Source organism: Microcaecilia unicolor, chromosome 12 (assembly GCF_901765095.1).
Source record: "Microcaecilia unicolor chromosome 12, aMicUni1.1, whole genome shotgun sequence".
Lineage (NCBI taxonomy): Eukaryota > Metazoa > Chordata > Amphibia > Gymnophiona > Siphonopidae > Microcaecilia > Microcaecilia unicolor.
In genome coordinates, this window is record NC_044042.1 from 30,801,287 (window position 1) to 30,817,646 (window position 16,360).

The following is a 16,360-nucleotide window of genomic DNA, read 5'->3' on the forward strand; positions in this document are numbered from 1 at the left end:
GCATGCCAGGACACCAACCGGGCACCCTAGGGTGCAATGCAGTGGACTTCACAAATTGCTCCCAGGTGCATAGCTCCTTTACCTTTGGTGCTGAGCCCCCAACCCCCCCCCCCAAAACCCACTCCCCACAACTGTACACCACTACCATAGCCCTAAGGGGTGAAGGGGGGCACCTACATGTGGGTACAGTGGGTTTCGGGTGGGTTTTGGAGGGCTCCCATTTACCACCACAAGTGTAACAGGTAGGGGGGGATGGGCCTGGGTCCACCTGCCTGAAGTCCACTTCACCCACTAAAAACTGCTCCAGGGACCTGCATACTGCTGTGATGGAGCTGGGTATGACATTTGAGGCTGGCATAGAAGCTGGAAAAAATGGTTTTTAATTTTTTGGGGGGTGGGAGGGGGTTGGTGACCACTGGGGGAATAAGGGGAGGTCATCCCCCATTCCCTCCGGTGGTCATCTGGTCAGTTCGGGCACCTTTTCGAGGCTTGGTCATGACAAAAATTGGACCAAGTAAACTCGGCCAAATGCTCGTCAGGGACACCCTTCTTTTTTCCATTATCGGCTGAGGACACCCATCTCTTAACCACGCCCCCGTGAACTTTGGTCATCCCCATGACGGAAAGCAGTTGAGGACACTCAAAATCGGCTTTCGATTATGCCGATTTGGGCGACCCTGAGAGAAGGACGCCCATCTCCCGATTTGTGTCAGAAGATGGACGTCCTTCACTTTCGATTATGCCGCTGTAAATGTCTCTTGTCATATCTTCACTCTCCCACCTTTCTTCCAAAGTTTACATATTGAGATCCCCAAACATTTTATGATGAAGACTTCTAACAATTAGTGCCGAAGCCAAAACCATCTATTTTGTGGGCATTCTGGGGGCTTCTCGATCATTAAATTTGTTTCTTTTCCATCGATGAAGGACAAAGAAAGAAAGTAATGTATAGATTCTTTGTTGTCCTATCAGGCTGCTAAATTAGGCAAAGACGTTTCCTCTTTGATAGTTTAGGCATTGAGTAATGTAAATTTTCGACCTTCACTTAAGACATGTTTGTTTCAGAATTATGGAAGGAAATGAATGTATTAGTTTTAGTTAATTATTATGATTATTAATGTATTTCCTGGTTTGTCCAGCCTCTTTGTATGTAACCCACATTGAACTGTGAGGTATTGCAGGCTATAAAAACAAAGTATTATGTTATGTTATTCACGAACACATCCGAGATTCCATCTTTTCAGTACAAGGCCCAAGTCTTTGGAATGTCCTTCCTCGACCGCTGAGACTTTATCAATCCACTTTATCAATTTTCAAAGCCGAACTGAAAACCCACCTATTTGCAGATGCTTACCATTGATTCCTTCTTGAATGCCAGCACAGAGTTAACTGGAACAACAGAGCAATCCTTCTGTTTTATCCCACCCTCTTTTCTATCATGATTCAATTCCTTCCTCACTACCCTTATTGTGTCTTGTCTTGTGACAGGGCCTCCGAGAGAGGGGGCTAGGGGGGCAAAATTTCCCAGGGCCCGGACCCAAGGGGGGCCCTGATGCCCCTCAGTGCTAGCATGGCTGTCCTGCTCCTGTGTGACAGCAGAGTTATCACGCTATCTCATTAACTCTGCTCTACTGGCCCCAGGTCCTTCTTCCTGCCACATCCCGCCTCCTGTGTGAAGTAGTTCATGTTTGGATATGGCAGGAAGAAGGACCTGGGCAGTGCAACAAAGCGGAGCAGGAGAGGAGACAAGTAAGCAGGCCTGGGGAGAGGGGGGGTCACAACCATAGGCCTGGGGGGCGTGGCCCCAGAGAGGGGATGGGCAGGCGGGCCCATAGGAGTGTTTGCCCTGGGCCCAGCTTTGTCTCTTGGCGGCCTTGTCTTGTGATCCTTACTCTTTTGCTTTGCTCTCTCCTCTGTACCCTCTTTTCATTTTATCTTAGATTGTAAACCGCCCTGATGGTCTCCGACGGGTGGGGTAATAAATGATTAATAAACTTGGACAGTTATGTTATGTTATGTTATGTTATGTTATGGAGTCTGCACTTAGCCAGCTAAGATAACCACATAAATAAGACTGCATACAACACAGTTCTATCTTTATGCGGTTCTTCATAGCCAGTTAAAGTGCCAAATATTGCACTTAACCGGCTATGTTTTCGCTGGCTTCATATGCCCAGAAATTCAATGCCAGAGCCGAGACATGGCCCAGCATTGCATTTCCAGGTGTAACGCCAGCAGCAGTCAGCAAAATGCTGAATATGGGACTCAATGTGTATTTTATTCATGTGTATTTATTCGTTGTTTTACATTGTTCCCATCGCCATAGAAATGGAAGGAGGACTTTGTCTGCACTCCTCCATTACAGATGGGGGATGGGGGCTGAGTCTGCTTCCTTCCTCCACTTCAGTACAGATAGGAGGGTGAGAGTCTGGAGTTGTGTGATACAGGCAGCGAGAGGCCATGCAGTCATTCACATCACGCTCTCAGCTTTGCACCACCTCATTCAATGACACTTTCTTCCTCTCCTCCCAACAGGTGCATGAGATTCTTACAGCTCTGGGACTCTTGGAATGCGCATACACTCGCACCGTGTTGTTGTCCGGTGGGCAGCGCAAACGTTTGGCTATTGCACAGGAGCTGGTTAATAACCCACCTGTCATGTTCTTTGATGAGCCAACCAGGTAAGAACAAGATTGAATACCTATGTTCTCTGTCCCACTGCTGTGTCATGGCATGAGGGAACACGTTACTCCACTTTTCGTTACCGAACGCCTGCTTCTTCTTGCGTACAGGATTCCTTTCAAGCTGAATATTTTATCTCATCAGATTCAGTCTTCCGATTTGCCCTCTTTTTTAGCCAGACTTCTGCTTCCTTATGCCCCCGCAAGATCCCTTAGGTTGGCTAACCAGGGTCTACTAGTAGTTCCCTCTTTCCATCAGGTCTTTCTGGATGTTACCAGAAGGTCCTGCTTCAGTGTGGTCTCTCCTCCACTGTGGAATGCCGTGCCTCCATATTTACATCCTGAGCAGTTCTTTCACAGCTTTAAGTCCCAGTTAAAGCTCTATTGCTTCGCCTTGGCTTTTCCTGATATCTGACCATGGGATTTTTCTCCTGCAATTTTGATCTTGCAACGTACATGAGGCAGTTCCAAGACTCCTATTGTCCTCTCCTTCCCTTGCTTTTTCTTCTTTTTGGCTTCACCCGTTATCGTCTTGTGCTCTGTCTTGTGACATGTGACGCTGCGTGACTCCCTTTTCTACCTCATTGTAAACCACTTAGATTTCTTACCAAACATTTGTGGTATATCAAATAAATTGAACTTGAACAACAACAGCCACCACTTTCTCTCTCTACAGCAGGGGTTCTTAACCAGTGGTGTCAGCACCCCCAAGGGTGTGTGAAGAGGTCAAACAGGGTGTGGAGAAGGGTCTTGAAATCTGAAGCAATTCACTGAAACTTTCTAGACAAGAGTGAAGGCAGTTATTAAGACAGTTATTGGTAGTATAACCGTCTACTACTGTAATTTTGGCAACATGTTAGCAGTTAGCACATGTCAGTAATCCCTAGTGGATATATGTGATTTAGGAATGGGGTGCAAGGGTTTTATTGATCAGTTAAAGGGGTGCAGGAACCAAAAAACGGTTAATAATTCCTGTTCTACAATCATGTGCTGTGTCAATGGCATGATGGGATAGCAGCACCCGGCGAAACAGCAAACAGGAAAACACCTCTGCGGGAATCCAAGGAAGGCAGAAGAGCAGAGAATGCAACACGAGTTGCAGCTTAGGGAGTATTCAACAAAAGGTTCCCACGCAGGAATCATTCGGAGAACACCTTTATTTGTACCAAACAGAGACACACAGGGCCATGTTTCGGCGGGACAAGCCACTTGCCTCAGGGGTAAAGGGCTACACTGTATAAAAACATATCAAAAGTATCAAAACAAGAAATAATATAAACATGATAATAATAATACAAATGAAAAGTATAGTTAACCTATCTGACTGCAAATAGAATACAATAAGAATACAATATGTGGTACACATGGAGGGGCATAATCGAATGGGCGTTTATCTCCGAGAACGGGTCCGTGAAGGGGCGGACCGAACCGTATTTTCGAAAAAAATAGACGTCCATGTTTTATTCAACAATGTGTGAGCTGGGCGTTTTTGTTTTTCAGCGATAATGGAAAATGAAAGCGCCCAGCTCAAAAACGAATAAATCCAAGGCATTTGTTCATGGGAGGGGCCAGGATTCGTAGTGCACTGGTCCCCCTCACATGCCAGGACATCAACCGGGCACCCTAGGGGGCACTTTTACAAAAACAAAAAAAAAGGTAAAAGAGCTCCCAGGTGCATAGCACCCTTCCCTTGTGTGTTGAGCCCCCCAAATCCCCCTCAAAACCCACTGCCCACAAGTCTACACCATTACTATAGCCCTAAGGGGTGAAGGGGGGCACCTACATGTGGGTACAGTGGGTTTGGGGGGGTTGGACGACTAATAAGCATTAAGCAGCACAATTGTAACAGGTAGGGGGGATGGGCCTGGGTCCACCTGCCTGAAGTCCACTGCACCCCCTAACAACTGCTCCAGTGACCTGCATACTGCTGTCAGGGAGCTGGGTATGACATTTGAGGGTGAAAATAAAAAGTTGTGAAACTTCATTTTTTGTGGTGGGAGGGGGTTAGTGACCACTGGGGGAGTCAGGGGAGGTCATCCCCGATTCCCTCCAGTGGTCATCTGGTCATTTAGGGCACTTTTTGGGGCCCTATTCGTGAAAAAACAGGGTCCAGGAAAAGTGTCCTAAATTCTAGCTAAAAACGCATACTTTTTTCCCATTATCGGTGAAATGCGCCCATCTGTGTTCGGCAGATAACCACGCCCCAGTTCCGCCTTCGCCACACCTCTGACACACCCCCATCAACTTTGTCCGCATCCGCGACGGAGTGCAGTTGAAAACGTCCAAAATCGGCTTTCGATTATACCGCTTTATTCGTTTTTGTGAGATAAACGTCCATCTCCCGATTTAGGTCGGAACTTGGGCGTTTTTCTCGTTCGATTATAAGCAGGATAGTAAAAATGAGGCCAAAACAATATGCAAACCAGAGAGTAAAATGAATATGTATGCTTTAAAATAATGCAATGTGCACTTTAATACTGTAAAAAGGCTCAACGAAATAACATAATGATAGGATAACATCTACCATAAAACTAACAGCTTACGTTACAAAAAAATGTGCATAAGTATAAGGATACACAGATATGTAAAAAAAAATATCTCATATGTAGACAAGAAATGACCCACCTGATTGGTGAGATGAAAAAAGTAGTGCATATGATGAAATGGTCCTGATTACCGTATTTTTCGGACTATAAGACGCACTTTTTTCCCCCAAAATTTGGGAGGAAAATGGGGGGTGCGTCTTATAGTCCGAAGGTAGCGTTTTTGGACCTCCGTTCCGTACTTACAGGATTCCATGTTCCCTGGTGGTCTAGTGACGTCGGGGCAGGAAAGAGCCCCCTCTTTCCTGCCCATCGCGCTGCTCTCCGTGCTTCTCAATGCTTTCTGATGGTCTCGGCGATATTCAAAATGGCCGCCGAGATTCTCGGCGGCCATTTTGAATCTCGCCGAGACCGTCAGAAAGCATTGAGAAGCACGGAGAGCAGCGCGATGGGCAGGAAAGAGGGGGCTCTTTCCTGCCCCGACGTCACTAGACCACCAGGGAACATGGAATCCTGTAAGTACGGGACGGAGGTCCAAAACCCGGACAAGACGCACCGGAGCACCTAGGTTTTAGAGGAGGGAAAGAGGAAAATTTTTTTTTCCTCTTTCCCTCCTCTAAAACCTAGGTGCGTCTTATGGTCCGGTGCGTCTTATAGTCCGAAAAATACGGTAAATAGCGTATACCTGGATCACTATAACACAATAAGGCATGTGAAATGTTTAACTTTGAAAGAATGTCCAAAATAAGGGGTCCTTTTACTAAGCCGTGGTAAAACGTGGCCTGCGGTAGTGTAGGCACGTGTATTGGGCACGCGCCGGGCCAGTCTTTACCACATCTACAAAAAAATGGATTTTTTTTGTAATGGGACGAGAAAAGGACCTGCGGTAAAAATGAAACCAGTGAGTACCCAAAAATGGCCTGAGCCCTTAACACCACCCATTGATCCAGCGGTAAAGGCTTACGCGCTACGCTTGCGGTGACCGGTTGGCGTGCACCAAGTGCCCATTACCGCCGGAACCAGTGCGCATAGGAGGAAATAATTCATCCAGGCGTTATGGGCGTGCGCCAAATCTGAAATTACCGCCAGGAGGGTGCGCTGGCCCGGCGGTAGTCTCATTTTGGTGCACGCTGCACAGGTGTAGAGCCTACCGCGGCTTAGTAAAAGGGCTCATAAAAAAAGGAAAAAATTGTGTGAAAAAATATATAGCAAAAAGACCCTATGATTGGCAAAAGAAATTGCAATAAACAACTGGTGTGAATGCAGTTGAAAGAATTCAAGCGTAATCTTAAAAATGCATATTGGGAAACAACAGATGTGGAAAGAAAGATGTGGTCAGCACATCTGCAGAATACAGCTGTGAGTTGTTCCTCCTCTAGATATCATCCATGATAGGAGCAGGTCCTGTTGCACACTGGCTTAGCTTGGGGCTTTATGGTAAGAGGGGACTGTTTCATAGGTTTAGCTTTTGCTCACTCAGGGGCCCTTTTACTAAGGCACGCCTGAAAGTGGCCTGCGCTGGCATAGGCGCGTGTTTTGGACATGTGCTGGTCGATTTCCTGAGCGCACCTGGAAAAAAAGGGGATTTTTTTTAATATGCCGGAAAAGGGACGTGCGGCAAAATGAAAACCAGAGCGTGTCCATTTTCGGCCTGAGACCTTAACGCCACCCATTAACTTGGCGGTAAGGTCTCACGTGCTAACCGGGCGGTAAGTATGCAGCGTGCACCAACTGCCGATTACCGCCGGGTAAGGGCCCCGCGGTATGAAATATAAAATATTTTCTACCGTGTGTTTTGGGCACGTGCCAAAAAATGGAATTACAACCCAGGGCAGGCAGTAGCCGGGAAGTAGTGCCAATTTGATGTACATTGGACATGCGTCAGCACCAACGCACCTTTGTAAAAGGGCCCCTTATTCACATACTTGCTTTCCCTCCTTCTCCCATGCAGTGGTCTGGACAGCGCCTCCTGCTCTCAGGTGGTCTCTCTGTTGAAGTCTCTGGCCCAGGGCGGTCGAACCATCATTTGTGTCATACATCAACCTAGTGCTAAACTCTTTGAAATGTTTGATAAGGTGAGCAGTGACAGATGGATGGTAGATGTGATGGGGACCTGAGTGGGGAGTGAGAGATGGATGTTGATGCAAATGAAAGACCACTGGAGGTGTGTTGAAGAGCCAGGACTGTCCCTTCCTTTTTCACTGAGTTGTGTCTCTTCTCTTTTTCACAGCTCTATATTCTGAGCCAGGGTCAGTGTATCTTTAAAGGGGCAGTGACTCATCTCATTCCTTACCTGAAGCAGCTTGGCCTTCAGTGCCCCACTTACCACAACCCGGCTGATTTCAGTAAGTCCTCCACAGCTCCAATTTTCATGTGACCTGTTTCTAACATTCTGTTTCCTGCTTCCTGGAGGTGGATATATGCTGGAGAAGAGAAAAGATGGGCCAAGAAATATAAGCTATCTGGATGGGATCTGTTCTTCAGAAGGTGCTGGCTGTAAAGATGGAGGTGGATCCAGGTGTCATTCATAGGTTTTATTCACTATTACATGTTATGTTACAGTGGGGACACTTGAATGTAGGATGAGGGATAAGACCTTGGGGCAGCCACAATGTTTGAAAAAAAAAAAAAAAAAGGTCTGGAAAGTGGTTGGTGGAGAGTTGGTGGAATGGGGTCAGGGCTGTCAGCTCTTTTCAAAAGGTTAACACAAAGGAGGGGGGGGAGGGCTGTTTAGGATGCCAGCACCTTTTAGCTTATTCTAGTATCCAGAGGGGATGAGGAAGTGGGGCTGGGATTGGCCTAGTGGTTAGGGTGGTGGACTTTGGTCCTGGGGAACTGAGGAACTGAGTTTGATTCCCACTTCAGGCACAGGCAGCTACTTGTGACTCTGGGCAAGTCACTTAACCCTCCATTGCACCATGTAAGCCACATTGAGCCTGCCATGAGTGGGAAAGCGCGGGGTACAAATGTAACAAAATAAATAAAATAGTGATGGTAGAGGAAGGTAGTCAGCCAGATTTAGGCCTCCTAAATTTCTGCACTCCTACCTATCTCCCTAATTGTGTCCAGAATTTGAGCAGCTAAAATGAACTGCCTAGTTACATTTAGGAGGGCTAAATTTAGCTAATTCATCAGGTCAGTTTGCATAGCGTTTGACCCAGTCAGCTAGACCCTTCTGAATACTGACCTCATACTTAACCTGACACTTGTCATTTGTCGAGTCTTGGCCAAGTGAGTGAGGTCCAGTTGCTCATGCCCCATGTTGTCTTTAGTTATAGAGGTGGCATCTGGTGAGTATGGCGACTTGAACCCAGTCCTATTCCGAGCTGTGCAGGATGGAATGTGTGCCATGGCTGAGAAGAAGATTGATAGTCTGACCTGCCAAGTTGAGTCTGTAACGGTAAGAGATGTGCTGGCAAACCCCTGTGAGGGACACTGAAGGGGGATGCTTGTTCTGTGGGCCAGCAAGGGGACACTCTGCTCCAGACACATCGCTTTCACCGTTCCTAGTCCAAAGTTCACCTTCTATTTGATGTACTGCCAATCAGAGGATATCTAGGCGGTTGATAATTGTACTATATAGATACAATAAAGTATCAAAGGATGGTACAATAGGAGGCCTAGGTTACAATTTGGAATAAAATCAGTAAGCAAAAGCATTAATCTAATAAAACATCAGATATAAGAAAGAAAAAGAACAAAAAATTACAACAGACAATCCATGTAATCTTAAGGTAGAGAGACCTTACCCCCTATATGCAGAGAATTGCCTAATGAGGCGGAAATGCCTTTGTGAAATAAAACATTTTCAGAGCACGTTTGAATTTTTTAAAAGATGTTTCTAATTGGATATCCAGGGGAAGTTGGTTCCGGAGGGTAGGGACACCAACCTTGAAGCAAGATGAATGGCCATATCAAACTTATCTGTGAAATGGGAAAGGACAATTAAACAATTATGGTGAGACAAGAGTGCTGTGGCCCATGGCATATGTTCGAGAACTGCCCACCTTCATCCCTCCTCCTTGTACCTGAGCAGTGGCTGGGACAGCTGGTGCTTGTAGAGCAAAGGTTCTCAACCAGCCCTTAGGGATTCTTTCATCAGTCTGGTTTCAGGCTATCCACAATTGAATATACGTGAAATATAATTGCATGCTCGGCTTCCATATGACTTCTATATTCATTGTGGATAACCTGAAATCAGACTGATGAAAGAATCTCTAAGGACCTGGTTGAGAACCATTGCTCAACAAGCACCAGCTGTCCTACCCACTTAAGTATGCTCCCCTTACCTTTTCCATATCCACCTATTTTTAAAGCCAGTATAGCAGCTATATTTGGCTGGCTATCTTTAAAATGGCTAAAAATAAACCAGATATTCAATGCCAGTCACCAGAAATAACCCGGCATTGAATGTCCAGGCTCAGCACCGACTGCGGGAGTTAATATTGGCCCCATATTTATTCAAGACAAAAAAAGATATTTCCATCCACCCTGTCAAATGCTCTCTCCACGTCATTACTAGAGGATTTAATATGTTTCTCATTATTTGGCCTTTTTTTCTTCCTCTTGTTGGGTGAGACTTCCCCTTCAGTTGGTCTTTTATCACTCTTTCTTGATTTCTTCAGGATATCTCTTCTATTGAGAGTCATACATTTGCTACAAGCTCCTTGACCCAGTTCTGTATCCTGTTCAAGAGAACGTTTATCTGTATCATGAGAGATACGGTAAGTCAAGAACATTCCTTTCTATCTAGGAATGGGGAAGTACTACTGATAGGTGATTTCAGTATGCGGATGTCGATTGGGGTGTCCCTGCTGCAGGGTCATCCAGAAGCGAAGGGATCTTGGATTCCCTACAGGAAGAATTGTTTCAGCAGTGGATAATGGAACCAGTATGGGATGGAGCTATTCTGAACCTGGTGCTTACAAACAGAGAGAATGTTTCTGATGTCATGATGGGAGCCCATTTGGCATCTAGTGATCACCGAATGGTGTGGTTCAATATTAAGACAGAGGAAAGGACTTATTCAAGATTGAGGGTCTTGGATTTCAAAAGAACTAGCTTTGCTGAGATGGGGGAATTTCTCAGGAGACAGTTAGTAGAGAGAAACAAGCATTATTAACTAGTTTCCATTGTGTACAACCCTTTTCCCATAGTTTAAACTGAAACTTTTTCTAGAGGTAGAAACATAACAGCCAAAGAACTTTAAAAAGGATAGTAGCAAGGCTCAGATTCTGTCCTAGAAGACTGTTATTTTCTGTTCTTTGGCTGCTGGAGAGGCAGTACTGCTACTAACCTGAATTAGGTGTTAATTAAGGTGTGAGGAAGTAGAATATTTGCAAAACTGAGGGAAATCTGATTACTGAGAGCCAGATGCACTAAAGTCGTCGGTAATTCCTGTTCCCTACCGATTCCATAGCGAATCGGTAGGGAACGGGAATGCATCAACGATAGGGAATGCAAATGAGCTACTCGTTGTAGCTCAGTTGCATTCACTATTTTCCTCGGTTGCCAGTCGGAGAATCAGGATGTCCCTTTCGATTATGCACCTCTTCCTGGTCTCTTCAGCCAATCAAAGCGGGTTTAGCTGGCTGTTGTCAGCAAAACGCGCTCTGATTGGCTGAAGAGACCAGGAAGAGGTGCATAATCGAAAGGGACGTCCTGATTCTCCGGCAACCAGGAAAATAGAAAAATTTTGCTGTGGAGGGGTAAGTGGCGCGGCGAAGACAAAATAGAAGGGGGAAAAAACGGCAGAGCGAAAAACGGCAAAAAAAAAAAAGACGTCTCTCACAAGCGCAGGGAGAGCACTTCCATAAAGGACGCTCCTCACATGCGCTCCCTGCTTTTTTTTTTCTTTTTTACCTTTTTTGGGGGGCCCTTTTCCTTTCCGATTCTCTCACAGGAGCCCTAACAAGAGGTGCAGACCTCCCGTTAGGGTTCCAACGGTAAGGGAATCGGAAAAACGGTACTGCATCTCATTATAATGTGCTGCAACGGTAGTGCAGCTCATTATAATAGCTTTTGAATAATTTGCATTCCGTTTTCGTTGCTTGCTACCGTAGCAGGGAAAATGTCCTTAGTGCATGCCTCTGGTAAACTACTTGCGTTTTAAACTGGCTGGAACCAGTTTAAAACGCAAGTTGTGGGCTCGTTAGGTTTAGTGCATCTGGCCCTGAGTTAGCTTCAAAGGGTTTGTTTGACACAGTCCCCTTATAATCAGAACTATAGAGAAAGGAAAGGTCCCTCTTAACTTTCTTTCTGAGAAGTTCTGAGAGAAGAGGACCTTTCTCTGATAAGAGAACATTATTTTGCTCTGTGTTTTGAGAACTTAAAGACTGAAGTTTAAAGGAGGAATTGTAAGTTATTGATAGGCAGAAAAAAAAAGAAAAGAAAAAGCAAATTTTATCAGCTAGTCTCTATACTCTTTTCTCCCTAGTTTTAAAATTTGAAATTTGTACCACAGCATTAACAGATAGCCTTTAGCAGGGCACAGCAGGACCTAGTTTAGTTTTCATTCCCACCCCCAGCACAACTCTTCATTTATAGTCATTATTCTAATTAGGATAACAAGAGGACTGTTTTTATTAGAGTTTTAATTACATTTAATTAATTTCTGGGAAGCAAACACTAAATAAATTACACATTATACCATATAATCTTAAGGCTCTTTATATTCATCTAATATCCCTAATACCTGAAGAAGTTTTAATTAAACAACTCTATAATACTAAGATGGAAACAGCCAGGGCTTTTTTTGAGGGGGTACTTGGGGGTACCAGCACCTTTTCTAATGTTCATGGTCCCCAAGTTTTACTGAAAGAGCTCAGGCTGTACACACCAATTCTGCCTTTGTCATAGATTCTGTGACTGGTTGCAGGGGGCCTGGCTATTGTGGGGTGGGCCCTTAGTGATCACCCCACCCCTAAAGGGTGGATTGGCATTTAAGTACCGGTGGCACCTTTTTCGCTAGAAAAAATGCACTGGAAACAGCAGTCCAGCAGCAAGAGGGGTGCTATCCAGTCTTTTGCACTGAGTATCACATGTATGATTATCTCCCAGTTGGTGAGAGGTTATATGTGTGTGCTTGATGCAAAGAGCTCCTAGCTGTCAGAGAATGAATCCGTTCTCTTGAGGCTAGAGTAGCCGACTTGGAGGAGCTGAGGGAGAAAGAGAGATACATTGAGGAGGCCTACAGGGACATTGTAGAGAAGTCCCACCTCCAATCTGGCAGCCCCTGTGCTGCCTTGGATGAGGAAGGCCTCCTAAATGGAGAGTGTTACCCTGGTGAAGTTGGAAATAATCCTGTAACCAGGACCAGCCCACCAGGGAATGCAATATCCTCTCGTACTGAGGATGTGTCTCCAGGAGCTTCTGTCCAGGAGGAAAGGGTTATGATTACTGTTGTAGTTGGTGATTCAATTATTAGGCATGTAGATATCTGGGTGGCTGATGGACGTGAGGATCACCTGGTGCGAAGGTGGCGGAGCTCACGTTTCACCTAGATCGGATTTTAGATAGTGCTGGGGAGGAGCCAACTGTCTTGGTACATGTGAGTACCAATGACACAGGAAAATGTGGGAGGGAGGTTCTTGAAGCCAAATTTAGGCTTCTAGGTACAAAGCTGAAATCCAGGTCCTCCAGGGTAGCATTTTCAGAAATGTTTCCTGTTCCATGCGCAGGGCCCAAGAGACAGGCAGAGCTCCAGAGTCTTAATGCGTGGATGAGATGATGGTACAGGGAGGAGGTTTTTAGATTTGTTAGGAACTGGGCAACATTCTGGGGAAGGGAAGCCTGTTCCGAAAGCATAGGACAAGCACGTGGGATCCCTTAGGAAAAGGAAGAGTTAGTGGTTACGGAGGATGGGCAGACTGGATGGGCTATTTAGCCTTTATTTACCATCATGTTTCTATGTTTCTATCACAAGAGTCCATAAGAGTTTGGAACATCCTTCTCATACAAGACATATTAATAATCTAAAACATTCTCTCCATTTTGGGATGTTAATTTACTGTAAAATACTCATGAGAGACTTTGTAATTCTAGAATATTCTTTTCTTGAGATGATGCAGACCCATACTTCTCAACTAACTCCAACTCATCAGAGATACTTTAAGTGAGTCTTTCCCTGCTCTGTCAGTACAAATGCAGGGTAACAGATATACAAATGCTTGATGAACTGAAAAGAAAAACCGCATAGAAGTGTCCCAGTAACACTCCCTTCTGGTATATTGTTGTGATGTTGGTGCAGTGGTTGAAATGTGCTTCCCAGTGCATTGATGCATGAGGCGGATCTGGATAGTTTTGAGAGGGTTTTAAGGCTCATTTGCTTTGATGTGCATTTGAGAGGGGAGGATGAACTGCAATTTGAGTCTGTTCTGTGTGTTGCATAGACTTAGTATATTTTAAGAGGGCTGATGACTCATTTAGAGGTGGGATTGAGAGGGGAGGGTAAGCGGGCTTAGGGGCAATTTTATAAGTGGACACCTCCATGTAGGTCCCACAAGGCTGCACGGTAGAAGTCTATTCTATAATAGAATCTTGATGCCTCCGTTCTTTTATAGAATACAAGCATAACAAGGTATCAATGCCCCTAACATTTAGGCATCTGTCAGAGCTTTGTCACTGGTTATTTGCTCCGGCACACAATAGAGGCAGAACCACTGCACAAATAAGCAAGAAGGCAACACAAAGCAGGTAATATACAATTATGGTATAAAACTATAAAAAAATAAATATTAATCTGCATCAAAGTTCAACAACATCATCAATATATACGATGATATTGTTATTGTATTTTATATATTTCCGTAGGAATGTTAATATTTTTTTTGTGTTGTGTTGCCATGTTATCTGCTTTGTATTGCTTTCTTGATTATTTGCTCCATGCTTTGTTTAGTTTCGATTAGTTGCAGATTACAAGCCTGACTGACAGGCCACTGTTTCCACAGTCTGCTCACTTGCTATAAGCATCTGGCAGATAGGTGGCACACTGTTATTTTCTGGAGCTTGCATCTCTATATTCCTATCTACTGCTTCCTTTCATGTTATCATTGCAGGTACTGACTCACCTAAGGTTTATGTCCCATGTCTGTATTGGGGTGCTGATTGGTTTTCTCTACCTGAACATTGGGAATGATGCTGGCAAAGTCTTCAACAACACTGGCTTCCTATTCTTCTCCATGCTCTTCCTTATGTTTGCAGCCCTCATGCCAACTGTCCTCACCTGTAAGAGCCTCTTTGTTTCTCCTTCCATTTACTCACCATCAGTTTTGGGGTTTTTTTTGCAACAGATTCAGCATGCACTGGTGTCAGTAGCCCCTGTGTAGATTATATATGAAGGGTCCCTGCTAACCACACTCAGTGATGTCAGGAGCCCCTGTATAGATAATGGGACTGATATTCAGAGCACGAAAGGGAGCCTGGCTAACTCCTGCATTTTGGCGGCGAACCAGGAAATTCAATGCTGGGGGCCGTGTCCGGTGACTGGCATTGACTTTCAGGGGTTTTCTGACCACTAAAAACATAGCCGGTTAAGCCAATATTCATCAGCTGACCGGCTAAGTTATAGTGGCCAAAGATAGACCTGCTGTTTATGTGGGTCTATCTGGCTGCTAAACTTAGCCAGTCAGCCAATGAATATTTATTTATAACATTTGTATCCCACATTTTTCCACCTATTTGCAGGCTCAATGTGGTGATTACCAGTTCCGGATAGGAGAAATACATAGTTGGGGTAAAGGCACAAATTAGGTTAGGTTACAAGAGGAAAGTTTGTCCTATGATAAGAGCTAAAGGTAATAGGTTAAACTTCATTCATGACAAAAAAAGCTTGACTAATTAGGATCATTAAACTGGAAATCAAGATAATTAGCAAAAACAGTTGAGATATAGAGAATACATATTGTATAGTTGCGTTTTATTAATTTGAATTTATGATGAGTTGTTATTGTATGCTTTCATAAATAAATAAGTTTTCAATAGTTTACGGAAGGTCACTATGTCGCATGCTATTTTATGGATTTTGGTAATTCATTCCAAATTTGCATGCATATGTAAGAGAAGCTGGATGCATATGTTAATTTATATTTCAGTCCCTTACAGTTTGGGTAGTGGAGATATTGGTGCTAACTGGCTATGTCACGTAACGGCAGCCAGTGACCAGGCTTGCCACTGATGTAATATTCAGTGCGAGATAGCCGGCTATCTCGCACTGAATATTGGGGCTTAGCCGGCTTAAGTCTGCTCCTGGACGGTTAAATAGTCTTAAATATTGGCTGGAATATGTCAAGGGTCCCTGCTAACCACACTCACTGATGGTGGGAGTCCCTCTATGGATAATATATTAAGGGTCAGGGATAAACAGACCCAGAGCAGGGTCTCAGGAGTAGTACAGAGATGGGCAATTGCTAGAATAGAAACATAGATGCTTAAAATGTGTCTGATGCCTGTGCACTTACAGTTCCCTTGGAGATGTCCGTATTCCTGAGGGAGCACCTTAACTACTGGTACAGTCTGAAAGCGTACTACCTGGCTAAGACTATGGCTGACGTACCTTTCCAGGTATGTGTAGAAAAAGAATGTCAACTGTTTTCGGGCTCATGGAAACTGATGTTTCCTTGCACCCTCTCCACATGTTAATATTATGACATCACAGCATATAATTAACCTTCGCCTTGTGCTAAGACTTGTCACTGCATGGCATTAGTGGTTGCCTGTGGCTACAGTGTGTTTCATTCCTTCGCAGGTTATCTGTCCCATCACTTACTGCAGTATCGTATACTGGATGACAGGACAACCTCCGGAGGCCATACGCTTCCTGCTGTTCTCTGCCCTTGCCACCTGTACAGCGCTTGTTGCGCAATCTCTGGGTCTACTGATCGGAGCAGCTTCAACTTCTGTGCAGGTGAGTGAAATTCTGGAGATGCTATGAAGGAACAGTCATTCTGTGGTTGCAGGACTCCCAGTGCTCTGGTTCCTGCCCTTTGCTCTTAACATGGGAAGCAGAATCCAGCACAGAGCATTATGGAGAGCACAAATGAATTCATAGCAGGATGGTACAAGACTGTGAACAGTGATGCGGTACTACAGGAGAGCACTGGACCGTGTCTGGCAGGATCATGCACAGTGTGAGAGTAT

General features: G+C 44.8%; 1 protein-coding gene across 3 annotated transcripts in view; it reads left to right on the top strand.

Annotated features, from left to right (window-relative positions):
* Nucleotides 1-16,360, top strand: part of ABCG4 (ATP binding cassette subfamily G member 4) — a 105,590-nt gene that overhangs the window by 78,105 nt on the left and 11,125 nt on the right. For 2 of the 3 annotated variants that reach the window (XM_030220643.1, XM_030220642.1), the window contains exons 6-13: nt 2,536-2,681; nt 7,176-7,299; nt 7,455-7,569; nt 8,497-8,624; nt 9,850-9,948; nt 14,281-14,449; nt 15,684-15,784; nt 15,969-16,127. In XM_030220643.1, the coding sequence (XP_030076503.1) occupies nt 2,536-2,681; nt 7,176-7,299; nt 7,455-7,569; nt 8,497-8,624; nt 9,850-9,948; nt 14,281-14,449; nt 15,684-15,784; nt 15,969-16,127 (1,041 nt within the window). The remainder of the gene's footprint in view (nt 1-2,535; nt 2,682-7,175; nt 7,300-7,454; nt 7,570-8,496; nt 8,625-9,849; nt 9,949-14,280; nt 14,450-15,683; nt 15,785-15,968; nt 16,128-16,360) is intronic. The other variant, XM_030220644.1, reaches the window with a different exon arrangement.